This window comes from Myripristis murdjan, chromosome 21, assembly GCF_902150065.1.
Source record: "Myripristis murdjan chromosome 21, fMyrMur1.1, whole genome shotgun sequence".
NCBI classification, from domain to species: domain Eukaryota; kingdom Metazoa; phylum Chordata; class Actinopteri; order Holocentriformes; family Holocentridae; genus Myripristis; species Myripristis murdjan.
Genome location: NC_044000.1, coordinates 8,592,557 through 8,620,504, shown reverse-complemented (window position 1 = coordinate 8,620,504; position 27,948 = coordinate 8,592,557). Strand labels below are relative to the sequence as shown.

Sequence of the window (27,948 nt, the reverse complement as noted above, 5' to 3'; positions counted from 1 at the left end):
CTTATCCTTCAATATAGAATGTGTCAAAATAAGTTAATGAGCTTTTAACAATGGCTAACCACCCACCACTGCTTGTATGTCTTGTGTTTGTATGTTTGTCTTTATTTTTCACTGTCTGTAAAATTTATGCAATATTGTGCATCTGAAACAGTGATGAACCTGCCTGGACCCATCCTTTACCTTAACTAAATTATGAATATTTTCATATCTCAATAGGTATAGCAATCAAGCACAGTGAACAACATAAATAGAAATGAATAGAAAATTTGATAAAGATAAAAATATGAGATAAAACTAAGTGTCCAAAGAACACATTCTGCTGCTCTATGTTCACAATGTTCCAATTAATGGATTAGAAATATGTTTTCCATTCATTTGAAATCGTATGGATGATGCAAATTGTCATTGTGTCTTTTAAAGCTGGGTAGTAAGGATGGGCCACAGGGTCATGACTGGTCACTTTTTCTGAGGTCTGTAACATGAGTCTGCATGGGGTGGCTGAATTCAATGGACAACATATACTAGAGGTTAATATTCATATCAACTGTAACACTATTTTTTTTATCAACAGTCTTCACATTTCCTTAATTTATATCTGTTATATGATGGATCAAAATTTTCACATTGTAGCTCATAAAAATGGGGGGGATAAAAAGAAAACTAAAGATTTCCACACATGGAGGGAAATACATGTAATCTTCACATGCACATAATCTACACATGAAATCACTTCAGACTATCTCCTTGGTTCAGCCTACATGCAGTATGATGTGTTTTGCAATGTTTTTATGACAGATTTTGTTCACTGTGAATGTTACTTGACACATGCAATAATGTGCTAGCACGTTGTCTTTTTTTTTTTTGTCTCTGTCTCACTTCATTAGCGCTTTCACATGTTGCATTTTGTTCTGTTTTGTCTCTCTCTCCCCTTAAAGCACAAGAGTCAGCTGACCTAGTACTCTTAATTGATGGATCAAAGAACATTGGAGCAGCAAACTTCACCCTTGTGCGTGATTTGGCTTTGAGAATCATTGAGGGCCTTGATGTGGGCAGGGACACTATTCGGGTGGCCTTGGCCCTTTACAGCACCAACCCAGAGACTCAGTTCTATCTAAATAGCTATGACAGCAAAGCTGCAGTCCTGGACGCAGTGAAGGGCCTGACCTTCACTGGGGGCAACGAATCTAACCTGGGGGCCGCCTTGGAGGAAGTGGCCAAGAGCCTGTTGAGCCAGACAGCTGGGGGCAGGGCGGAGGAGGGTGTTCCCCAGGCCGTGGTGGTAATCAGTGCTGGGGCATCCACTGATGATACTGGTGTGGGTGACAGGGCCCTTAAGAAGGCCAATGTTCTCACATTTGGCGTGGTGATTGGTAGTACTGCCACCGCAGATCTGGAAACAGTTGCTACAGATAAAGGCTTTGTTCTGTCGGCCCCTGATTTCAGAGCAGTGGCAGACATGGGTGACCAGCTGCTCCCATACATTAACGGGGTGGCCCAGCGAACCATTGTTGTTCAGAATGAGTTCACAGAAGGTATGTAACTTCTCTGTAAATGTTGGTGGGGCATCGTGGTTGTGGAAGGGGACTTAATAAAACACAAGCCTTGTAAGGGAAATCATAATGAATATTGTAAAGTGTAAGGTAAGAATTATCCACTCTCAATATGAAATTGCTCTTTACCTATTGCAAATAATGCTTCTTAATAATGATAAAATGTTGTCGGAATAGTGTTCCAACCCATTCAGCATGACAAGTGGGATTTGACTAGCTGAATGATTGTAACTTTTTATATCTAGAAAAATTCCAGTAGTTGGTAGTGAAAAACTCGCTGTAAGAGAAACAAGGCAAAGGGGCTGAGAGTGGTAAGACCATCCACAAAACGATTTGTAAGAGGCTTTGCATCCTACTCACACGCAGAAATTTCAGACATTTGTTATAGAATTTCAGCAGTGCTGGGAAAATTTAAATCATTTCAGTGTAGTACAAAAGATGTAGATTTCTAGAATAGAATGTAGAAATGATAGGATGTAGAAAAATCATGTAATTTTGAATAATTACATTGAACAATAACAGCCTAGAAGATCTCTAAACATTAACTATTTTGTTGACATACATGGACTTTCGGTCCACTTTTATTGCATTGGAGCTTGAATTATTCAAATACACAATTCTGTCCTGTTCACACACACAACTCTGTCCGGTTCAGCACTTTTCTCTGTGTTTATTTATGAATAGATTTTTGAGTTCAAGCTTGGGGTAAGAGGATATGTCAGCAATAAATGCAGCAGATGGTAAATATGGTTCTGTGAAATCAGAAAATTTGGACACATACTTTTATTAGGGTTTATAAAACGGTTATTAATCTAAAAACCTTTAAAAATACATGACACTGAAGAATCGTAAAATTATAGATACATATATACACATAAAATGCACTAAAATGGTCAATAGATTGCTGATACAGTTTCATTGACACACACAGAAACCTAGCATTTGGTCGCAGTGTAGCCCTCCCCATTTGTTATCATGGATATAGCAGTTGAGAGGAACTTTTCTAAGACTCCTTACACAGTGTAAACTAACCCGAACACTTTCTGTTGTACCAACCCACTCTGGGAAGGTGGGGTGGGGGGTTCACAACCTAAAAAATAATATAACAATACTATAAGAATTATTTCAAATTAAGATTCTCATTTACACCCCCCGGAAATACAATTTTAGGATAAAATATCCAGAAGGGCTCTTTTTTAGGTTCACAACCTAAAAAATAATATAACAATACTATAAGAATTATTTCAAATTAAGATTCTCATTTACACCCCCCGGAAATACAATTTTAGGATAAAATATCCAGAAGGGCTCTTTTTTGTTACAAAAAAAAATAAATAAATAAATAAAAAAATCATAGAATATTTTTGGTGGGCTCCTTTATTTATTACAAATAGATGTCACATTATAGCATAGCCTTAAAACACCACAACTTTTATTCTGACACTAATATGGTTTTCTTTTGTCTTTCAGCCTTGGCAGTTGGAAAAAGAGACATCATTTTCCTTCTTGACAGTACTATGGGAAGCGTGCTTATCAATTCTGTACGTGAGTTCATCAGGCGATTTGTTGAGGTGATGCCAGTTGGTCCGGATGATGTCCAAGTGGGTGTGGCTCAATTCAGCAATGCTGCTCGACTAGAAATGGACCTGAACACCTATGGATCCAAAGAGGAACTAATTGCTGCTTTGGCCAGAATCAAACCAAGAGCTGGACAGACAGTGAATATCGGAGCAGCTTTGGACTTTGTTCGGACCAACATGCTGCGGCCTGAGAAGGGCAGTCGTATTCAACAAGGGGTACCCCAGCTTCTATTGCTCTGGACCACTAAAAAGTCTGGAGACAGTGTGAACCAGCCTGCGGAGGCCCTGCAGCGTATGGGGGTGCTAACCTTGGCTGCAGGCTCCAAGACTGCTGATGAGCAGGAGCTGAGGCAGATTGCCATTGATGACAACTTAGTGTTCATGAAGGATTTCCGAATGCTGCTTCGCAACCCCAAGATGATTGTCTCTGCTCTCTCCACTCTAACGGGGGTGGTAGTGACAGAAGAACCCACAGAGTCAGGTAAAGCCTCAACTTCTTACTAAGTACTTGAGGATAGAATTCCCTTGTCACTTAATGGATTCATATTAGAGCAAATTTTAATATGACTGTACATAGCAATAAATCATACCCATTACAGTGACAAAAAAAGTCAGATTTTTTCAAAGCCATTTGTATTATATGTTATTGAACCTGAATGAAAATATGCACAATATTACAGGAGGGGTAATAGTCCTGTGTTGTTTTTTCAGTGGTGGAGATCACTACAGTGCAGACACAAAGAGTGGTCCGAGACATTGTCTTTCTTGTTGATGGCTCCAGCTACATTGGCAGCAGCAATCTCCCTTATGTGCAAGAATTCATGAAGAATGTGGTCAACCAGCTAGATGTACGACCAGACAGGGTTCAGATTGGCCTCATGCAGTTTGCCGAGCATCCAAGAATTGAATTCTATCTTAACACGCACCGAACCAGGCAAGAGGTTCTGGACAGCATTGCTCAACTAAGGCTCACTGGAGGCTCAGTTCTGAACACAGGAGCAGCCATGAATTATGCCCTGGCCAATATGTTCCAGTCATCAGCTGGTTCACGGAGGAGACAAGGAATCCAGCAGGTGTTGGTTCTTATCACAGGTGGTCCAGCCCAGGATGAGGTTAAGAGAATAGCTGACAAAGTGGCTCTGGGTGGTGTTTTGACCTTCACAGTCAGCTCTGGACAGGCAGATGAAGGTTTAATGAGAACAGTTGCTTTTGTTCCAAACTTGGCTTACCATGAAAGAAGCTTCAACAACTTGCCAAATATTGCTGAACAAATCATGACCCCTTTGATAACAGTGGTTGGTGATACAGATGTGGCAGCAATCCCAGAGGAGACTGGTGAGTTGTGTATTTTCATGTTTTCATCGTAAATGAAATAAATGTGTTTTAATTTTAATCTCAATGACATACAAGTTAAAAATATGAAATATGAATGAACTGGGAAGTTTAAACTTTTTTCTTTTTTTATTTCAGTTCTTACTGGAGCAGAGAGGGATGTTGCTTTCCTGATTGATGGCTCAGAAAACGTTCGAGCTGATTTCCCCTACATTAAAGATTTTATCATCAAAGTCATTCAACCACTTGACATTGGAACTGACAGAGTACGGATTTCAGTGGTTCAACATAGTGAGAGGCCAACCCCCAGTTTCTACCTTAACACTTACCAAACCAGAGATGAGGTGATAAGAGCCGTGAATGGGTTGTCACTGGCTGGTGGGCGTAGTCTCAATACAGGAACTGCCCTGAAATTCATGAAGGACACCATCTTGTCTGAAAAGCATGGTAGCCGGGCTGCACAACAGGTGCCTCAGTTTCTGATTGTTTTAACTGGAGGAAGGTCAAGGGACAATGTGAACGAACCTGCTGGTGCACTGAAGACAGGAGGAGTCTTACCTTTTGGTGTTGGTGTCAAGGATGCAGACCCAAAGCAGATACAGGCCATTTCGCACAATCCCTCTTTTGCCTTCACTGTGAAGGAATTCAGTGAGCTTGACACTGTACAGCAAAAGCTCAGCACCGTTGTGAGCCTTCCCAAGGAACAGCTAGAAGTCGTCCTAGAGCAAGGTAAGCAAAAATCTAAAACTCATTGTGAGACAACAACTCAGCTGATGGTCTTCATGCAGTAACAAAATAAGTGCTTCTGAAAATGCCTTTCATTTGTTGTGTCTTAGTGCATGGTGATGCTGTGTACAGAGATATTGTGTTCTTATTGGATGGCTCTGATGACACAAGAAATGGATTCCCAGACATACAACTCTTTGTTAAGAGAGTAGTGAACAGACTCTCTGTGGATGAGAACAAAGACAGAGTGTCTGTGGTGCAGTATGCTGATAAACCTGAGGCCAATTTTTTTCTGAGTTCTCACAAAACTAAGAATGCCACTATCAATGCCATAAATAATTTAAGGCACAAAGGTGGGAGGAACCTAAATACTGGGGCAGCTCTCCAGTTTGTGAGGCACAATGTCTTTACCTCTTCAATGGGTAGTAGAAGACTAGAGGGTGTGCCACAGGTACTAATTTTTCTGAGCAGCAAAAAGTCGAGAGATAATGTAAAAGCCCCTGCTTTTGCTCTTAAAGAACATGGAATTGTGTCAGTTGGGGTTGGAGTGGGAGATGCAAGTCTCCCTGAGTTGCAAATGATTGCCTATGGGCCTGGTTCCATATATAAGGTCACTGAGTTCTCCGAGTTGCCCTCAATCGAGTCCCAGCTTTTTGCTACTCTGAGCATATCAAAAGATACAGAAGAATCCATGACTTCTGGAATCCCTGATTTAGTAGGTAGGTGATTTTGATTTGAATATATGCCTAACAGTGGCATATGATGTTCTTTCTCCCCAGAATGTCGCTTTTCATGCTCTACAACTCTTTTGCTCCAGAATATTCAGCATGAATCCTTAAATTTAAACCATGTTTATTGATATTTGCTGATACGGAAGTACATTTTGTTTAGGCTACACTTCAACTGCATGACATGCATTATGCGGCATTTCATTAACTTGAAAATCTTTTGTCATGAAAAATTCTGCTATTCTGGCTTCTTAAGATTTCAAAGCAGCATTTCCATCATTTCAGTGTCTATGTATTTCTTGACTTATACATAATACCTTTTGGATGAAATGATGGTTTCTTACAGTTGAGCTTGAAATAATACTTTCAGAGCAGTAGCTCAACTCTTCAGATTCAGTGCTCAACATTGCGGCTTTTCACTCACTCATGCTAATAAATATACATGAGTGCAGAGTTTCCTTCTTTATGGAATGCATATCTTAATGCTATTCAAAAAGTCTTCATCCACCAACCCACATATTCCTTGTCTATGTATCCATCTATCTATCACCTAGTCGACACTGGGGGAAGCAAAAGGGATGTGGTATTTCTACTTGATGGCTCAGATGACTCCAGAAATGGACTTCCAGCTTTCCGAGAGTTCATCAGAAGAATGGCAGAGGAAATGGATGTTGATGAAGATAAGGTTCGAGTCGCTGTCGTACTGTATAGTGATGATACCACAGTTTACTTCAGCTTAAATACTCACAAATCCAAAAGGGCTATCATTTATGCTGTGAGAAGCCTCCGCCATAAAGGAGGAAGATCTCGGAACACTGGGGCTGCTCTCCAGTTTGTTCGAGACAATGTTTTCACCTCTTCCACATCCGGTAGCAGACGCCTCGAGGGTGTCCCTCAGATTCTGTTTTTGCTGACGGGAGGACAATCCAGTGATAATGTCTCAAAGGCTGCACTTGACCTGAAACAACTGGGGGTTCTCTCTTTTTCCATCGGAATGAAAAATGCCAAAGAGGAGGAGCTACAGAAAATTGCCTTTTCCTCCAGATTTCTTTTCAACCTGCCTGTCTTTGGTGAACTCTTGTCTATTCAACCAGAGATTGTTGCATTTGTCCAGTCAAAAATGGGAATTGAACCCCCCACTATTGTAGGTAAGAAATCTCATTGATTTGTGTTGAGAGTGAGACTGCCATGCACACGCACACAGACACACATATACAAAACATTTGGTCTTATATGGGTGGAGATCCACTGAAACTGTATAATCTTTGGAAGAAAGTCAGTCGATCAGTTTCATTTTCCTCAAACTATCGGCATTTAATTAAATGCAAGTTCCTGGCTATGCTGTACGTTTTCTTGAACATACACTGGAAATGTGATGAGGAAAAATTACTTCTTGCACATACCCTTTTTCTTCTTCTACACTGGAGAGTCTTTTCTTGACTGCATCACATCAGTGAATATTTCCAGTCTCATCGTAAGCTCTTCCTTGAGCCAATGATAGTCCTATCATTGACTGAATACTGACAGTATACAGCATTGTCATCTTTTCCATTCAGCTTTCTCCTACTTTCATGTGTGAAAGAGGAATGCACTCCTTTATCTCACAGTTCTTTCCATGTGCTCCAATAATTTCTTCATTTACAAATGTTCTTAAATGTTCTTGCATTTAAGACCACATTTCCATTTACTTTGCATGCAATAGTTTAAACAAATCAAATTTTATAGATATGGTTTAATATTACTGTAATCAAAGAAGAGTATTCAAAGAAAAGTAAATCTTGTGGCTCAGAGGTCTGAAAAAGTGATACCAAATATTTGTAACTTATGGTATTATTTCATACAGTAGACATGACTCTCAAACAGACTCTTCCTTTTTCCTAGTTGAATTAGATGCCACTCAAAGAGACATAGTGTTTCTATTGGATGGATCAAATGACACAAGGAGTGGATTTCCAGCAATGCGAAGCTTTGTCCAAAGAGTCGTAGAGACACTCAATGTTGATGAGAGCAAAGACCGTGTTTCTGTGGTCCAGTACAGCACAGATCCACAGACACATTTCAGTTTGAATACATACACGGAAAAGCAAGATGTTCTAGATTCCATCCAGCAACTGAAGCATAAAGGGGGCAAGCCCCTCAACACTGGGGCAGCTCTTGACTATGTGATTAACAATGCTTTTGCTGTCTCCTCTGGGAGTCGACGTCAAGAAGGGGTCCCTCAGATCCTGATTCTGCTAACTGGAGGAAAATCTCAAGATAATGTTGCAAGTGCCGCTGCAGCTCTAAAACAGGACAAAGTTGTTCCATTCACTATAGGATCAAGAAATGCAGACATACTGGAGCTCCAAATGATTGCACATATCCCCTCCTATTCATTCTCTGTCCCACGATTTGATGATCTTGGGAGCATCCAACAACAACTTGTGTCATTTGTGAAAAGGGTGCCTCGTCAGCCAAGGCTTGAAGCACCAACTGTATTAGGTAGGAAATATATATACAGTATATTTACTGTACTGTTTCACACACACACACATACACACACACACACACACACACACACACACACACACACACACACACACACACAGATAGATAGATAGATTTCCCAGTGAATCTAAATCAACCAACTCAGCAGACATTATACACATTCCCAGATCAACCGTGCCATGAATGTGCATATTAACCAGTTATTATGCATATTCCTCAACCAGATGGAAAGTGTGGGAGGCATAGCCCATTTTGTAATTAAACTGTTAATAAGAGTTAAAACTGCAACAGTGCCACACAAGTGGTGGGTCTGGCCACACATCACAGGCTTTGTGAGTCTACATCTTTTCACACACAACAAACATAAAGTAAAATCGTGCATAGATTTCTTCCAAGATTACTCTGGATGTTAATTATGATTATTAATAGTGTGACAGATCAAATACATTGCCTATGACAATCAAATAATTACATGACTGAATGTTTTTGAAAGTTGCATATTTTGTTTGGTTAAATAATTGAATCAAATTAGGACCATCCACCAAGTGTTCACTAGAGCCTTGACCTAAAATATTATCTTGTATGTATGGAGGGTATCCATCCATCCATACAGGTTACTGCATTTTGTTTTGGGTAGCATGCAGGGTATGACCATATTACTTCTTTGGATTGGTTTCTGTGGAAAAGTCTGACATCTAAGTGTGGGTGGAGATTTTATTCATCACCGTAAACTGAAACAAAGAAGCTGTATAACAGTGATTGCCTGTGCTAGTCCTACGGTGTCTGTGTGCAAAAAATTGTAGAAGCACAAAGCCTTTAATTTTTCATCCACTCATGTGACAAGACTCAACACTTAGTGGCAGGGTTCCACACACATAAACCCCTGGCTCAGGAAATGTGGGAATGTCTCTTAGATTGTCTCCTAGAGACATGCATTATAACTGGATAATAATGCACATTCATTGCCGAGCTACAGATTTACAGGGGAATGTACGTGATGACCACTAAGTTGGTTAATATGCAGATTTACCAGGAATTCAGTTATAGCCACCCTTTCCCACATGGACCCTAACATATATATGTATATATATATATTAAGACTAGATATACAACTCTAATTGTGCATTATCCTTTTGTCTGTCACAGCATCCATAGATATAACTGAGTCCATTCAGCGGGATGTTGTATTTTTACTGGATTGCTCTGATGATATGCGGAATGAATTTGCGGCACTGCTTGACTTTGTGGAAAGAGTAGTGGAAAAACTCAGTGTGGAACCGAACAAAGATCGTGTCTCAGTGGTACAGTACAGCAGAGATCCTTCTGCTGATTTTTTTTTGAACACATACAAGACACAACAGAATGTTATTGGTGCAATACAAGGTCTGAGGCACAAAGGAGGCAGACCCCTCAACACTGGAGCAGCCCTCCAGTATGTAAAGGATAAAGTCTTTACAGTGTCCTCTGGCAGTAGGCACCTAGAGGGTGTCCCTCAGATATTGATTCTCCTGACTGGAGGACAATCCAGTGATGATGTCAGAAATGCTGGAGCAAACTTGAATGGATTTGGTGTGATGGTATTTGTGGTGGGAATGAAAAATGCAGATACCCGTGAGCTTCAAACTATTTCACATGAAGCCAGTTATGCCTACTTTGCAGCAGATGTAAATGACCTCTCAGCCATTGACAAACAAATATTTTCTGCCATCAAGAAGGCTGAAAGATCCACTATCACGCCAGCATTACATGGTAAGACTATAATGGTTGCATTTTACTGTACATTTGTAGATTAAAACAGTGCTCTAATGTCAACTCTGGGTTGATGCTCTGCATCAACCTGTTTGTATGGTTGCCTATGTTACTACAGATATCAACAGAAGAGACATTGTATTTTTGCTTGATGGTTCTGATGATTCCCAGAGAAGATTCCCAGATATGCAAGACTTTGTGCGAAACATAGTGGAGAACCTAAATGTTGATGCAAACAAGGATCATGTGTCTGTGGTCCAGTATAGCAGCATGGCAGAGATTAATTTCAAGTTGACAAGTTACTCAACAAAAGATGAAGTTCTTGATGCAATAAGAGGTTTAAGTCACAAAGGTGGTTATCCTCACAACATTGGAACAGCTCTTCAGTATGTGAGAGACCATATCTTTACTCCTGCATCAGGGAGTAGGCTCCTTGAGGGAGTTCCACAGATTCTTATACTACTGAGTGGTGCACGATCTGGAGATGACATACGAATCCCTGTCAGAAAGCTCAAAGAGATTGGAGTGATATCAGTTGGCATCGGAACAACTGATGCAGACACACTGGAACTACAGACTTTGTCTCATAAACCTAATTATGCCCTCTCTATCACTGATTATGAGGACCTTCCCAGTGTTCAACAGGATGTCTTGTCATTGATAAAAGAGGCTACCTACCATTTACCAGTAGCTGCTCCCACAGAGGGTTTTGGTGAGATTTTCCCTGTTTTTATGTTTCATATCTTTTTGCTCTAAAACACTATGTTGAGTGTCTGTCTATCTATCTATCTGTCTGTCTATCTGTCTGTCTGTCTGTCTGTCTATTTATCTATCTATCTATCTATCTAGCAAAACATGCTCTACAAACCATCACAGCAGCATTTTGGCAGACACAGCCATTCCCAGCTGATTCCAACAGGGCAAAATAAATCACTGCGGTGACTGGTGCATTTATAGCCGCTAATGTGAGAGCCTTCATTCTAGTGGAAAATGCAGCTTTCAGAACATGCTTAACGTAAATGCCTCAATGCACTGTTCCTTCCCCAGCCCATTTCAGCCAGGCCTCTTTTCAGCCAGACTGTAATAAAGAATGAATTGTCCAAAACAGTCACTATTGCTGTGACTGCAGATGGTTGGACATCAAGGACTACAAAGCTATTTGGACAGTGATACAATATTTATAATTTTGACCTTGTGCACCACCACAGTGGATTTTAAATGGAGTAATCAAGACATGATTGAAGTGCAGACTTTCAGCTTTAATTAAAGGGGTTACAGTCAGTTTTATACTTTTTGACACCATTTTGGGAGGCTTGAATATAATTGGACAAACGATACTTAACATATATAACTATAATTGTAAGGATTATATTCAATCACCAAATTCTGAGTTTCCTCATTTGAGACGCTTTGCGAAGCCTTTACTGCAGCTGCCTTCAGTTGCTGCTTATTTCTGGGTCTTTCTGCCTTCAATTTTACCCCTTTTCCACCAAAGTGGTTCCAGGGCTGGTTTGGAGTCAGTGTGTGACTTAGCACTGGTTCTTTGTTTTTCCACTGCCCAAGAACCGGCCAAACTCGTTCCAAATCGGTTCCAGGCAAGCACCAACTTTGAGCAGGGGCTAAACAGGGGCCAGAGAAAGAACCGATCAGGCGACCCACCACGTCATTGGTGGGCGGGGTTACGGACCCAAATGGGAACAGCAAACACTATAAACTTATAACTAAACGTAGTCGTTGTTTGTTCCGACCACGAATACGACAGTTATCCAGTTTATCGCCTCTGGACCGCAATGTAGGCTTGTAAACACATGAGCAGTATTTGCATTGCTACGATGGGTCGTCCATTTGTCATCCATGTTTGTTATTGTGATTCCAAGCGAGCGTCTTGCACACCCACGTGATCACGTTTTACGCTGATGTAATGACATAGGTCTGACTTGGCTCCGCTTGGCTCTTGGCCAATGGGAAAGTAAACCAGTTCTTTGTTCGCACCAGTTAAGCACTGGCTCTAGCACCAGCACCGAACTAGCGCCAGGTTCTTTTTGGTGGAAAAGGGGCATTTGATCTTGAGCAAGTGAAAAGCATGCTCAATTGGGTTGAGGTCTGGGGACTGACTTGGCCATTGAAGAATATTCCACTTCTTTGCTTTCAGTAGCTCTTTTGCAGTATGTTGTGGATCTTTGTCCATCTGCAGTGTGAAGCGCCATCCTATCAATTTTGTGGCATTTGTCTGAATCTGAGCAAATAGTATTGCTGTATAACCATAACCAGAATTCATCCTGTTACTTCCATCAGCAGTCACATCATCAATAAACACGAGTGACCCAGTTCCACTGGCAGCCATACATGCCCATGCCATGACACTGCCTCCAACATGCTTGACAGATGATGTGCTTTGGGTCATGAGCTGTTCCTTTTATTCTCCACACTTTTCTCTTCCCATCATTCTGGTACAAATTAATTTTTGTTTCATCTATGCAAAGAGCCTTGTTCCAGAATTGGTCAGGCTTTTTTTAAGATTTTTTTTTTTTTTTTTTTTGCAAAGTCTAATCTGGCCTCCCTGTTCTTGAGTTACACCACTGGTTTCCTTTCCACCTTGCTGTATAGCCTCTGTATTTATTTTCTTGCAAATGCTTCTTGACTGTAGATTTTGACAGTGATATGAGTGTTTTTGCCTTCCCTAGAATATGTGAATGGGTTTTTCTTCACCAGGGAAAGACTTCTTTGGTCATCCACTTTAGATGTCTTTTGTGGTCTTCCAGGCCTTTTGGTGTTGCTGAGCTTACCAGTGCATTCCTTCTTTTTCAGGATATACCAAACCGTTAATTCGGCTACTCCTGAAGTTGTTGCTATCTGTCTAATAGATTTTTTTCTATTTGCTTTTTGAGCCTAATAATGGTCTCCTTCACCTGCATAAACACCTCTTTGGATCGCATGTTGAGGGTTTTAATAAACAGTAACCAAATGCAAATGCAATCACTTGGAATGAACTCCAGACCTTTTTTTATTTTTTTTTTAATTTGTCATGGAATAAGGGGGGAAAGGTAACCCGGCCAAGAAACTGCTTTTTAGTGAAGTGTCCAATGACTTTTGTGCATCTGAAAATGGGGACAATGTATAAAACTGGCTGTAATTCCAGAACAGATAATACCATATTTTTGTGCCACCCCTTACATTAAAGCTGAAAGTCAGCGTCAGTCACGTCTTGATTGCTCCATTTCAAATCCACTGTGGTGGTGTACAAGGGCAAAATTATGAATGTTGTGTACATACGTGGGTTTATGAGATTTATTTTTTCTTTTTCTGTTTTGTTTTTGTTAACAAGTAATGGACTGTTGTAAATCTTGTTTCTGTGCCTGTGCATCTTACCTGCACTGAATTTCATGTTCATTGCATCTCTATTACTTCTTGTCTTCATTGCAGATTCTGAGAAACACGATGTCGTCTTTCTCATTGATGGATCATACGACTCGAGAAATGGCTTTGAGGGGATACGCAGATTTATTGAAAAAATAGTTGATCACTTGAGTCTAGAGGAGAACAGACACCAGGTGGCTGTTGTTCAATACAGCCGTGATGCCACAGCCAATTTCTATTTGAATTCTTATTCATCCAAGAATGATGTGCTCAATTCCATAAGGACAATGAGGCACAAGTTGGGAAGGCCTCTCAACACTGGCACAGCACTGGAGTTTATCAGAGACAATGTTTTTGCTGCCTCAGTTGGGGGAAGACATGTAGAAGGTGTCCCTCAGTATCTATTTTTATTCAGTGGTGGCAGATCAGGTGATGATGTGAGAGGGCCAGCACAGTCACTTAAAGAAAATGGAATTAGGACCTTTTCTATTGGAACAAAGAATGCCGATACTTTGGAAATGCAAACCATTTCTTTTACACCAGCACATTATTTTTCCGTCACAAATTTCAACAATCTAAACAACATACATTCATCTGTGGAAGCTATAATGAGTGGTGCTCAAGAAACACGAGAATTTTCGAATGGTAAGATGAATAGATGTAGCCACTTAACAATGCATTTAGACATGTTGGACAAATTTCTCAAGATGTTAATATGTATGGTAGCACGACATAAGTGCTTGTATTACAAAAAAAACAAAACAAAAAACATACACACACACACATATATATATATATATATATATATATATATATACATACATATATATATATACACATTTATGTATGCATTCTTCTTTAGGTTTGTTAACAACATTACATAAGTACTGTAAACAACACGTTGAAAAATTAGCGTGGGGTTTAGAGTTGTAAGGTGTTTAGCATGTATCAGATCTTTGTGCCATCAAATATGCTAAACAAGCACAATAACACTTGAAAAATTTTGGTGATCCCTAGCTGAGCGCCACCATTCCAGAAGGGATGTTGTCTTCTTGCTGGATGGCTCTGATGGCACTAGATATGGATTCCCAGCAATGCGTGCATTTGTTCAGAGAGTGGTGGAGACACTCAGTGTGGATGACAACAAAGATCGTGTGTCAGTGGTCCAGTACAGCAGAGATCCAGCTGTCCAGTTCTATCTGAACACATACAAAACAAAGGGCGAGATCCTTGACATTGTCAGAGGTTTGAGGCACAAAGGCGGAAGACCCCTCAACACTGGAGCAGCTCTCCAGCACTTGAGGGATAACGTCTTCACCGCCTCTGCTGGAAGCAGGCGCCAGGAAGGAGTTCCACAGCTCCTGATTGTGCTAAGTGGTGGAAGGTCTTTTGACAGTGTCGATGCACCAGCTTCTGCCCTGAAAGATCTCGGTGTGATCACCTATACAATTGGATCCAGGGCCTCTGATAGTAGTGAACTGCAGAAGATAGCCCATGAACCCAACCACTCTCTGTCTGTGTCTGAGTTCACTGACCTTCCCGACGTCCAAGAGCAGTTCTCCTCTGTAATGAACAAAGTCCTAGTGAGCACCACCCACATGACACCAACAGGGCCTGGTAAGAAAATGATTGATTTTAAATGTCATGGTTATGGGCAAATGATATGTGACTTCAGTTTTAGACTCCATATCATTATCACACACATGGTGTGTCAGGTTTCACGTTGTAATTTTTAAATGAGGTGATTAGCTTCTATCGGGTCTTTGTACGAGTGAATACGTTTGTAACATGCGCAATTAAAAGTGTCTCATTTTGATGTTCCCTAGCTGAGCGCCACCCCTCCAGAAGGGATGTTGTGTTCTTGCTGGATGGCTCTGATGGCACTAGATCTGGATTCCCGGCAATGCGTGACTTTGTTCAGAGAGTGGTGGAGACACTCAGTGTGGATGACAACAAAGATCGTGTGTCAGTGGTCCAGTACAGCAGAGATCCAGCTGTCCAATTCTATCTGAACACATACAAAACAAAGGGCGAGATCCTTGACACTGTCAGAGGTTTGAGGCACAAAGGCGGAAGACCCCTCAACACTGGAGCAGCTCTCCAGCACTTGAGGGATAACGTCTTCACCGCCTCTGCTGGAAGCAGGCGCCAGGAAGGAGTTCCACAGCTCCTGATTGTGCTAAGTGGTGGAAGGTCTTTTGACAGTGTCGATGCACCAGCTTCTGCCCTGAAAGATCTCGGTGTGATCACCTATACAATTGGATCCAGGGCCTCTGATAGTAGTGAACTGCAGAAGATAGCCCATGAACCCAGCCACGCTCTGTCTGTGTCTGAGTTCACTGACCTTCCCGACGTCCAAGAGCAGTTCTCCTCTGTAATGAGCAAAGTCGTAATGAGCACCACCCACATGACACCAACAGGGCCTGGTAAGAAAATGATTGATTTTAACAGTCAAGGTTATTGGAAAAAGATATGTGATTTCAGTTTTAGACTCCATATCATTATCACACACGGCGTGTCAGGTTTCACGTTGTAATTTTTAAATGAGGTGATTAGCTTCTATCGGGTCTTTGTACGACTGAATACGATTGTAACATGCGCAATTAAAAGTGTCTCATTTTGATGTTCCCTAGCTGAGCACCACCCCTCCAGAAGGGATGTTGTGTTCTTGCTGGATGGCTCTGATGGCACTAGATCTGGATTCCCGGCAATGCGTGACTTTGTTCAGAGAGTGGTGGAGACACTCAGTGTGGATGACAACAAAGATCGTGTGTCAGTGGTCCAGTACAGCAGAGATCCAGCTGTCCAATTCTATCTGAACACATACAAAACAAAGGGCGAGATCCTTGACACTGTCAGAGGTTTGAGGCACAAAGGCGGAAGACCCCTCAACACTGGAGCAGCTCTCCAGCACTTGAGGGATAACGTCTTCACCGCCTCTGCTGGAAGCAGGCGCCAGGAAGGAGTTCCACAGCTCCTGATTGTGCTAAGTGGTGGAAGATCTTTTGACAGTGTCGATGCACCAGCTTCTGCCCTGAAAGATCTCGGTGTGATCACCTATACAATTGGATCCAGGGCCTCTGATAGTAGTGAACTGCAGAAGATAGCCCATGAACCCAGCCACGCTCTGTCTGTGTCTGAGTTCACTGACCTTCCCGACGTCCAAGAGCAGTTCTCCTCTGTAATGAACAAAGTCCTAGTGAGCACCACCCACATGACACCAACAGGGCCTGGTAAGAAAATGATTGATTTTAAAGGTCATGGTTATGGGCAAATGATATGTGACTTCAGTTTTAGACTCCATATCATTACCACACACATGGTGTGTCAGGTTTCAAGTTGTAATTTTTAAATGAGGTGATTAGCTTCTATCGGGTCTTTGTACGACTGAATACGTTTGTAACATGCGCAATTAAAAGTGTCTCATTTTGATGTTCCCTAGCTGAGCGCCACCCCTCCAGAAGGGATGTTGTGTTCTTGCTGGATGGCTCTGATGGCACTAGATCTGGATTCCCGGCAATGCGTGACTTTGTTCAGAGAGTGGTGGAGACACTCAGTGTGGATGACAACAAAGATCGTGTGTCAGTGGTCCAGTACAGCAGAGATCCAGCTGTCCAATTCTATCTGAACACATACAAAACAAAGGGCGAGATCCTTGACACTGTCAGAGGTTTGAGGCACAAAGGCGGAAGACCCCTCAACACTGGAGCAGCTCTCCAGCACTTGAGGGATAACGTCTTCACCGCCTCTGCTGGAAGCAGGCGCCAGGAAGGAGTTCCACAGCTCCTGATTGTGCTAAGTGGTGGAAGGTCTTTTGACAGTGTCGATGCACCAGCTTCTGCCCTGAAAGATCTCGGTGTGATCACCTATACAATTGGATCCAGGGCCTCTGATAGTAGTGAACTGCAGAAGATAGCCCATGAACCCAGCCACGCTCTGTCTGTGTCTGAGTTCACTGACCTTCCCGACGTCCAAGAGCAGTTCTCCTCTGTAATGAGCAAAGTCGTAATGAGCACCACCCACATGACACCAACAGGGCCTGGTAAGAAAATGATTGATTTTAACAGTCAAGGTTATTGGAAAAAGATATGTGATTTCAGTTTTAGACTCCATATCATTATCACACACGGCGTGTCAGGTTTCACGTTGTAATTTTTAAATGAGGTGATTAGCTTCTATCGGGTCTTTGTACGACTGAATACGATTGTAACATGCGCAATTAAAAGTGTCTCATTTTGATGTTCCCTAGCTGAGCGCCACCCCTCCAGAAGGGATGTTGTGTTCTTGCTGGATGGCTCTGATGGCACTAGATCTGGATTCCCGGCAATGCGTGACTTTGTTCAGAGAGTGGTGGAGACACTCAGTGTGGATGACAACAAAGATCGTGTGTCAGTGGTCCAGTACAGCAGAGATCCAGCTGTCCAATTCTATCTGAACACATACAAAACAAAGGGCGAGATCCTTGACACTGTCAGAGGTTTGAGGCACAAAGGCGGAAGACCCCTCAACACTGGAGCAGCTCTCCAGCACTTGAGGGATAACGTCTTCACCGCCTCTGCTGGAAGCAGGCGCCAGGAAGGAGTTCCACAGCTCCTGATTGTGCTAAGTGGTGGAAGATCTTTTGACAGTGTCGATGCACCAGCTTCTGCCCTGAAAGATCTCGGTGTGATCACCTATACAATTGGATCCAGGGCCTCTGATAGTAGTGAACTGCAGAAGATAGCCCATGAACCCAGCCACGCTCTGTCTGTGTCTGAGTTCACTGACCTTCCCGACGTCCAAGAGCAGTTCTCCTCTGTAATGAACAAAGTCCTAGTGAGCACCACCCACATGACACCAACAGGGCCTGGTAAGAAAATGATTGATTTTAAAGGTCATGGTTATGGGCAAATGATATGTGACTTTCAGTTTTAGACTCCATATCATTACCACACACATGGTGTGTCAGGTTTCAAGTTGTAATTTTTAAATGAGGTGATTAGCTTCTATCGGGTCTTTGTACGACTGAATACGTTTGTAACATGCGCAATTAAAAGTGTCTCATTTTGATGTTCCCTAGCTGAGCGCCACCCCTCCAGAAGGGATGTTGTGTTCTTGCTGGATGGCTCTGATGGCACTAGATCTGGATTCCCGGCAATGCGTGACTTTGTTCAGAGAGTGGTGGAGACACTCAGTGTGGATGACAACAAAGATCGTGTGTCAGTGGTCCAGTACAGCAGAGATCCAGCTGTCCAATTCTATCTGAACACATACAAAACAAAGGGCGAGATCCTTGACACTGTCAGAGGTTTGAGGCACAAAGGCGGAAGACCCCTCAACACTGGAGCAGCTCTCCAGCACTTGAGGGATAACGTCTTCACCGCCTCTGCTGGAAGCAGGCGCCAGGAAGGAGTTCCACAGCTCCTGATTGTGCTAAGTGGTGGAAGGTCTTTTGACAGTGTCGATGCACCAGCTTCTGCCCTGAAAGATCTCGGTGTGATCACCTATACAATTGGATCCAGGGCCTCTGATAGTAGTGAACTGCAGAAGATAGCCCATGAACCCAGCCACGCTCTGTCTGTGTCTGAGTTCACTGACCTTCCCGACGTCCAAGAGCAGTTCTCCTCTGTAATCAACAAAGTCCTAGTGAGCACCACCCACATGACACCAACAGGGCCTGGTAAGAAAATGATTGATTTTAAAGGTCAAGGATATGGGCAAATGATATGTGATTTCAGTTTTAGACTCCATATCATTACCACACACATGGTGTGTCAGGTTTCAAGTTGTAATTTTTAAATGAGGTGATTAGCTTCTATCGGGTCTTTGTACGACTGAATACGTTTGTAACATGCGCAATTAAAAGTGTCTCATTTTGATGTTCCCTAGCTGAGCGCCACCCCTCCAGAAGGGATGTTGTGTTCTTGCTGGATGGCTCTGATGGCACTAGATCTGGATTCCCGGCAATGCGTGACTTTGTTCAGAGAGTGGTGGAGACACTCAGTGTGGATGACAACAAAGATCGTGTGTCAGTGGTCCAGTACAGCAGAGATCCAGCTGTCCAATTCTATCTGAACACATACAAAACAAAGGGCGAGATCCTTGACACTGTCAGAGGTTTGAGGCACAAAGGCGGAAGACCCCTCAACACTGGAGCAGCTCTCCAGCACTTGAGGGATAACGTCTTCACCCCCTCTGCTGGAAGCAGGCGCCAGGAAGGAGTTCCACAGCTCCTGATTGTGCTAAGTGGTGGAAGGTCTTTTGACAGTGTTGATGCACCAGCTTCTGCCCTGAAAGATCTCGGTGTGATCACCTATACAATTGGATCCAGGGCCTCTGATAGTAGTGAACTGCAGAAGATAGCCCATGAACCCAGCCACGCTCTGTCTGTGTCTGAGTTCACTGACCTTCCTGACGTCCAAGAGCAGTTCTCCTCTGTAATGAGCAAAGTCCTAGTGAGCACCACCCACATGACACCAACAGGGCCTGGTAAGAAAATAATTGATTTTAAAGGTCAAGGTTATGGACAAATGATATGTGATTTCAGTTTTAGACTCCATATCATTATCACACACGGCGTGTCAGGTTTCACGTTGTAATTTTTAAATGAGGTGATTAGCTTCTATCGGGTCTTTGTACGAGTGAATACGATTGTAACATGCGCAATTAAAAGTGTCTCACTTTGATGTTCCCTAGCTGAGCGCCACCCCTCCAGAAGGGATGTTGTGTTCTTGCTGGATGGCTCTGATGGCACTAGATCTGGATTCCCGGCAATGCGTGACTTTGTTCAGAGAGTGGTGGAGACACTCAGTGTGGATGACAACAAAGATCGTGTGTCAGTGGTCCAGTACAGCAGAGATCCAGCTGTCCAATTCTATCTGAACACATACAAAACAAAGGGTGAGATCCTTGACACTGTCAGAGGTTTGAGGCACAAAGGCGGAAGACCCCTCAACACTGGAGCAGCTCTCCAGCACTTGAGGGATAACGTCTTCACCGCCTCTGCTGGAAGCAGGCGCCAGGAAGGAGTTCCACAGCTCCTGATTGTGCTAAGTGGTGGAAGGTCTTTTGACAGTGTCGATGCGCCAGCTTCTGCCCTGAAAGATCTCGGTGTGATCACCTATACAATTGGATCCAGGGCCTCTGATAGTAGTGAACTGCAGAAGATAGCCCATGAACCCAGACACGCTCTGTCTGTGTCTGAGTTCACTGACCTTCCCGACGTCCAAGAGCAGTTCTCCTCTGTAATCAACAAAGTCCTAGTGAGCACCACCCACATGACACCAACAGGGCCTGGTAAGAAAATGATTGATTTTAAAGGTCAAGGTTATGGGCAAATGATATGTGATTTCAGTTTTAGACTCCATATCATTATCACACACGGCGTGTCAGGTTTCACGTTGTAATTTTTAAATGAGGTGATTAGCTTCTATCGGGTCTTTGTACGAGTGAATACGTTTGTAACATGCGCAATTAAAAGTGTCTCATTTTGATGTTCCCTAGCTGAGCGCCACCCCTCCAGAAGGGATGTTGTGTTCTTGCTGGATGGCTCTGATGGCACTAGATCTGGATTCCCGGCAATGCGTGACTTTGTTCAGAGAGTGGTGGAGACACTCAGTGTGGATGACAACAAAGATCGTGTGTCAGTGGTCCAGTACAGCAGAGATCCAGCTGTCCAATTCTATCTGAACACATACAAAACAAAGGGCGAGATCCTTGACACTGTCAGAGGTTTGAGGCACAAAGGCGGAAGACCCCTCAACACTGGAGCAGCTCTCCAGCACTTGAGGGATAACGTCTTCACCGCCTCTGCTGGAAGCAGGCGCCAGGAAGGAGTTCCACAGCTCCTGATTGTGCTAAGTGGTGGAAGGTCTTTTGACAGTGTCGATGCACCAGCTTCTGCCCTGAAAGATCTCGGTGTGATCACCTATACAATTGGATCCAGGGCCTCTGATAGTAGTGAACTGCAGAAGATAGCCCATGAACCCAGCCACGCTCTGTCTGTGTCTGAGTTCACTGACCTTCCCGACGTCCAAGAGCAGTTCTCCTCTGTAATGAGCAAAGTCGTAATGAGCCCCACCCACATGACACCAACAGGGCCTGGTAAGAAAATGATTGATTTTAACAGTCAAGGTTATTGGAAAAAGATATGTGATTTCAGTTTTAGACTCCATATCATTATCACACACGGCGTGTCAGGTTTCACGTTGTAATTTTTAAATGAGGTGATTAGCTTCTATCGGGTCTTTGTACGAGTGAATACGATTGTAACATGCGCAATTAAAAGTGTCTCATTTTGATGTTCCCTAGCTGAGCGCCACCCCTCCAGAAGGGATGTTGTGTTCTTGCTGGATGGCTCTGATGGCACTAGATCTGGATTCCCGGCAATGCGTGACTTTGTTCAGAGAGTGGTGGAGACACTCAGTGTGGATGACAACAAAGATCGTGTGTCAGTGGTCCAGTACAGCAGAGATCCAGCTGTCCAATTCTATCTGAACACATACAAAACAAAGGGCGAGATCCTTGACACTGTCAGAGGTTTGAGGCACAAAGGCGGAAGACCCCTCAACACTGGAGCAGCTCTCCAGCACTTGAGGGATAACGTCTTCACCGCCTCTGCTGGAAGCAGGCGCCAGGAAGGAGTTCCACAGCTCCTGATTGTGCTAAGTGGTGGAAGGTCTTTTGACAGTGTCGATGCACCAGCTTCTGCCCTGAAAGATCTCGGTGTGATCACCTATACAATTGGATCCAGGGCCTCTGATAGTAGTGAACTGCAGAAGATAGCCCATGAACCCAGCCACGCTCTGTCTGTGTCTGAGTTCACTGACCTTCCCGACGTCCAAGAGCAGTTCTCCTCTGTAATGAACAAAGTCGTAGTGAGCACCACCCACATGACACCAACAGGGCCTGGTAAGAAAATGATTGATTTTAACAGTCAAGGTTATGGGCAAAATGATATGTGATTTCAGTTTTAGACTCCATATCATTATCACACACGGCGTGTCAGGTTTCACGTTGTAATTTTTAAATGAGGTGATTAGCTTCTATCGGGTCTTTGTACGAGTGAATACGATTGTAACATGCGCAATTAAAAGTGTCTCATTTTGATGTTCCCTAGCTGAGCGCCACCCCTCCAGAAGGGATGTTGTGTTCTTGCTGGATGGCTCTGATGGCACTAGATCTGGATTCCCGGCAATGCGTGACTTTGTTCAGAGAGTGGTGGAGACACTCAGTGTGGATGACAACAAAGATCGTGTGTCAGTGGTCCAGTACAGCAGAGATCCAGCTGTCCAATTCTATCTGAACACATACAAAACAAAGGGCGAGATCCTTGACACTGTCAGAGGTTTGAGGCACAAAGGCGGAAGACCCCTCAACACTGGAGCAGCTCTCCAGCACTTGAGGGATAACGTCTTCACCGCCTCTGCTGGAAGCAGGCGCCAGGAAGGAGTTCCACAGCTCCTGATTGTGCTAAGTGGTGGAAGGTCTTTTGACAGTGTCGATGCACCAGCTTCTGCCCTGAAAGATCTCGGTGTGATCACCTATACAATTGGATCCAGGGCCTCTGATAGTAGTGAACTGCAGAAGATAGCCCATGAACCCAGCCACGCTCTGTCTGTGTCTGAGTTCACTGACCTTCCCGACGTCCAAGAGCAGTTCTCCTCTGTAATGAACAAAGTCCTAGTGAGCACCACCCACATGACACCAACAGGGCCTGGTAAGAAAATGATTGATTTTAAAGGTCAAGGTTATGGGCAAATGATATGTGATTTCAGTTTTAGACTCCATATCATTACCACACACATGGTGTGTCAGGTTTCAAGTTGTAATTTTTAAATGAGGTGATTAGCTTCTATCGGGTCTTTGTACGAGTGAATACGATTGTAACATGCGCAATTAAAAGTGTCTCATTTTGATGTTCCCTAGCTGAGCGCCACCCCTCCAGAAGGGATGTTGTGTTCTTGCTGGATGGCTCTGATGGCACTAGATCTGGATTCCCGGCAATGCGTGACTTTGTTCAGAGAGTGGTGGAGACACTCAGTGTGGATGACAACAAAGATCGTGTGTCAGTGGTCCAGTACAGCAGAGATCCAGCTGTCCAATTCTATCTGAACACATACAAAACAAAGGGCGAGATCCTTGACACTGTCAGAGGTTTGAGGCACAAAGGCGGAAGACCCCTCAACACTGGAGCAGCTCTCCAGCACTTGAGGGATAACGTCTTCACCGCCTCTGCTGGAAGCAGGCGCCAGGAAGGAGTTCCACAGCTCCTGATTGTGCTAAGTGGTGGAAGGTCTTTTGACAGTGTCGATGCACCAGCTTCTGCCCTGAAAGATCTCGGTGTGATCACCTATACAATTGGATCCAGGGCCTCTGATAGTAGTGAACTGCAGAAGATAGCCCATGAACCCAGACACGCTCTGTCTGTGTCTGAGTTCACTGACCTTCCCGACGTCCAAGAGCAGTTCTCCTCTGTAATCAGCAAAGTCCTAGTGAGCACCACCCACATGACACCAACAGGGCCTGGTAAGAAAATGATTGATTTTAAAGGTCAAGGTTATGGGCAAATGATATGTGATTTCAGTTTTAGACTCCATATCATTACCACACACATGGTGTGTCAGGTTTCAAGTTGTAATTTTTAAATGAGGTGATTAGCTTCTATCGGGTCTTTGTACGAGTGAATACGTTTGTAACATGCGCAATTAAAAGTGTCTCATTTTGATGTTCCCTAGCTGAGCGCCACCCCTCCAGAAGGGATGTTGTGTTCTTGCTGGATGGCTCTGATGGCACTAGATCTGGATTCCCGGCAATGCGTGACTTTGTTCAGAGAGTGGTGGAGACACTCAGTGTGGATGACAACAAAGATCGTGTGTCAGTGGTCCAGTACAGCAGAGATCCAGCTGTCCAATTCTATCTGAACACATACAAAACAAAGGGCGAGATCCTTGACACTGTCAGAGGTTTGAGGCACAAAGGCGGAAGACCCCTCAACACTGGAGCAGCTCTCCAGCACTTGAGGGATAACGTCTTCACCGCCTCTGCTGGAAGCAGGCGCCAGGAAGGAGTTCCACAGCTCCTGATTGTGCTAAGTGGTGGAAGGTCTTTTGACAGTGTCGATGCACCAGCTTCTGCCCTGAAAGATCTCGGTGTGATCACCTATACAATTGGATCCAGGGCCTCTGATAGTAGTGAACTGCAGAAGATAGCCCATGAACCCAGCCACGCTCTGTCTGTGTCTGAGTTCACTGACCTTCCCGACGTCCAAGAGCAGTTCTCCTCTGTAATGAGCAAAGTCCTAGTGAGCACCACCCACATGACACCAACAGGGCCTGGTAAGAAAATGATTGATTTTAACAGGTCAAGGTTATGGGCAAATGATATGTGATTTCAGTTTTAGACTCCATATCATTATCACACACGGCGTGTCAGGTTTCACGTTGTAATTTTTAAATGAGGTGATTAGCTTCTATCGGGTCTTTGTACGAGTGAATACGATTGTAACATGCGCAATTAAAAGTGTCTCATTTTGATGTTCCCTAGCTGAGCGCCACCCCTCCAGAAGGGATGTTGTGTTCTTGCTGGATGGCTCTGATGGCACTAGATCTGGATTCCCGGCAATGCGTGACTTTGTTCAGAGAGTGGTGGAGACACTCAGTGTGGATGACAACAAAGATCGTGTGTCAGTGGTCCAGTACAGCAGAGATCCAGCTGTCCAATTCTATCTGAACACATACAAAACAAAGGGCGAGATCCTTGACACTGTCAGAGGTTTGAGGCACAAAGGCGGAAGACCCCTCAACACTGGAGCAGCTCTCCAGCACTTGAGGGATAACGTCTTCACCGCCTCTGCTGGAAGCAGGCGCCAGGAAGGAGTTCCACAGCTCCTGATTGTGCTAAGTGGTGGAAGGTCTTTTGACAGTGTCGATGCACCAGCTTCTGCCCTGAAAGATCTCGGTGTGATCACCTATACAATTGGATCCAGGGCCTCTGATAGTAGTGAACTGCAGAAGATAGCCCATGAACCCAGACACGCTCTGTCTGTGTCTGAGTTCACTGACCTTCCCGACGTCCAAGAGCAGTTCTCCTCTGTAATGCAACAAAGTCCTAGTGAGCACCACCCACATGACACCAACAGGGCCTGGTAAGAAAATGATTGATTTTAAAGGTCAAGGTTATGGGCAAATGATATGTGATTTCAGTTTTAGACTCCATATCATTATCACACACGGCGTGTCAGGTTTCAAGTTGTAATTTTTAAATGAGGTGATTAGCTTCTATCGGGTCTTTGTACGAGTGAATACGATTGTAACATGCGCAATTAAAAGTGTCTCATTTTGATGTTCCCTAGCTGAGCGCCACCCCTCCAGAAGGGATGTTGTGTTCTTGCTGGATGGCTCTGATGGCACTAGATCTGGATTCCCGGCAATGCGTGACTTTGTTCAGAGAGTGGTGGAGACACTCAGTGTGGATGACAACAAAGATCGTGTGTCAGTGGTCCAGTACAGCAGAGATCCAGCTGTCCAATTCTATCTGAACACATACAAAACAAAGGGCGAGATCCTTGACACTGTCAGAGGTTTGAGGCACAAAGGCGGAAGACCCCTCAACACTGGAGCAGCTCTCCAGCACTTGAGGGATAACGTCTTCACCGCCTCTGCTGGAAGCAGGCGCCAGGAAGGAGTTCCACAGCTCCTGATTGTGCTAAGTGGTGGAAGGTCTTTTGACAGTGTCGATGCACCAGCTTCTGCCCTGAAAGATCTCGGTGTGATCACCTATACAATTGGATCCAGGGCCTCTGATAGTAGTGAACTGCAGAAGATAGCCCATGAACCCAGCCACGCTCTGTCTGTGTCTGAGTTCACTGACCTTCCCGACGTCCAAGAGCAGTTCTCCTCTGTAATGAGCAAAGTCGTAATGAGCCCCACCCACATGACACCAACAGGGCCTGGTAAGAAAATGATTGATTTTAACAGTCAAGGTTATTGGAAAAAGATAAGTGATTTCAGTTTTAGACTCCATATCATTATCACACACGGCGTGTCAGGTTTCACGTTGTAATTTTTAAATGAGGTGATTAGCTTCTATCGGGTCTTTGTACGAGTGAATACGATTGTAACATGCGCAATTAAAAGTGTCTCATTTTGATGTTCCCTAGCTGAGCGCCACCCCTCCAGAAGGGATGTTGTGTTCTTGCTGGATGGCTCTGATGGCACTAGATCTGGATTCCCGGCAATGCGTGACTTTGTTCAGAGAGTGGTGGAGACACTCAGTGTGGATGACAACAAAGATCGTGTGTCAGTGGTCCAGTACAGCAGAGATCCAGCTGTCCAATTCTATCTGAACACATACAAAACAAAGGGCGAGATCCTTGACACTTGTCAGAGGTTTGAGGCACAAAGGCGGAAGACCCCTCAACACTGGAGCAGCTCTCCAGCACTTGAGGGATAACGTCTTCACCGCCTCTGCTGGAAGCAGGCGCCAGGAAGGAGTTCCACAGCTCCTGATTGTGCTAAGTGGTGGAAGGTCTTTTGACAGTGTCGATGCACCAGCTTCTGCCCTGAAAGATCTCGGTGTGATCACCTATACAATTGGATCCAGGGCCTCTGATAGTAGTGAACTGCAGAAGATAGCCCATGAACCCAGCCACGCTCTGTCTGTGTCTGAGTTCACTGACCTTCCCGACGTCCAAGAGCAGTTCTCCTCTGTAATGAGCAAAGTCCGTAATGAGCACCACCCACATGACACCAACAGGGCCTGGTAAGAAAATGATTGATTTTAACAGGTCAAGGTTATTGGAAAAATGATATGTGATTTCAGTTTTAGACTCCATATCATTATCACACACGGCGTGTCAGGTTTCACGTTGTAATTTTTAAATGAGGTGATTAGCTTCTATCGGGTCTTTGTACGAGGGAATACGATTTGTAACATGCGCAATTAAAAGTGTCTCATTTTGATGTTCCCTAGCTGAGCGCCACCCCTCCAGAAGGGATGTTGTGTTCTTGCTGGATGGCTCTGATGGCACTAGATCTGGATTCCCGGCAATGCGTGACTTTGTTCAGAGAGTGGTGGAGACACTCAGTGTGGATGACAACAAAGATCGTGTGTCAGTGGTCCAGTACAGCAGAGATCCAGCTGTCCAATTCTATCTGAACACATACAAAACAAAGGGCGAGATCCTTGACACTGTCAGAGGTTTGAGGCACAAAGGCGGAAGACCCCTCAACACTGGAGCAGCTCTCCAGCACTTGAGGGATAACGTCTTCACCGCCTCTGCTGGAAGCAGGCGCCAGGAAGGAGTTCCACAGCTCCTGATTGTGCTAAGTGGTGGAAGGTCTTTTGACAGTGTCGATGCACCAGCTTCTGCCCTGAAAGATCTCGGTGTGATCACCTATACAATTGGATCCAGGGCCTCTGATAGTAGTGAACTGCAGAAGATAGCCCATGAACCCAGCC

General features: G+C 43.9%; 1 protein-coding gene across 6 annotated transcripts in view; it reads left to right on the top strand.

Annotated features, from left to right (window-relative positions):
* The window catches only part of col6a3 (collagen, type VI, alpha 3), an 81,506-nt gene that overhangs the window by 10,049 nt on the left and 43,509 nt on the right, over positions 1–27,948 (top strand). For 5 of the 6 annotated variants that reach the window (XM_030080073.1, XM_030080072.1, XM_030080071.1 and 2 more), the window contains 4 exons: positions 936–1,532; positions 3,021–3,611; positions 3,842–4,465; positions 4,601–5,191. In XM_030080073.1, coding sequence (XP_029935933.1) covers positions 936–1,532; positions 3,021–3,611; positions 3,842–4,465; positions 4,601–5,191 — 2,403 coding nt within the window. The remainder of the gene's footprint in view (positions 1–935; positions 1,533–3,020; positions 3,612–3,841; positions 4,466–4,600; positions 5,192–27,948) is intronic. The other variant, XM_030080075.1, reaches the window with a different exon arrangement.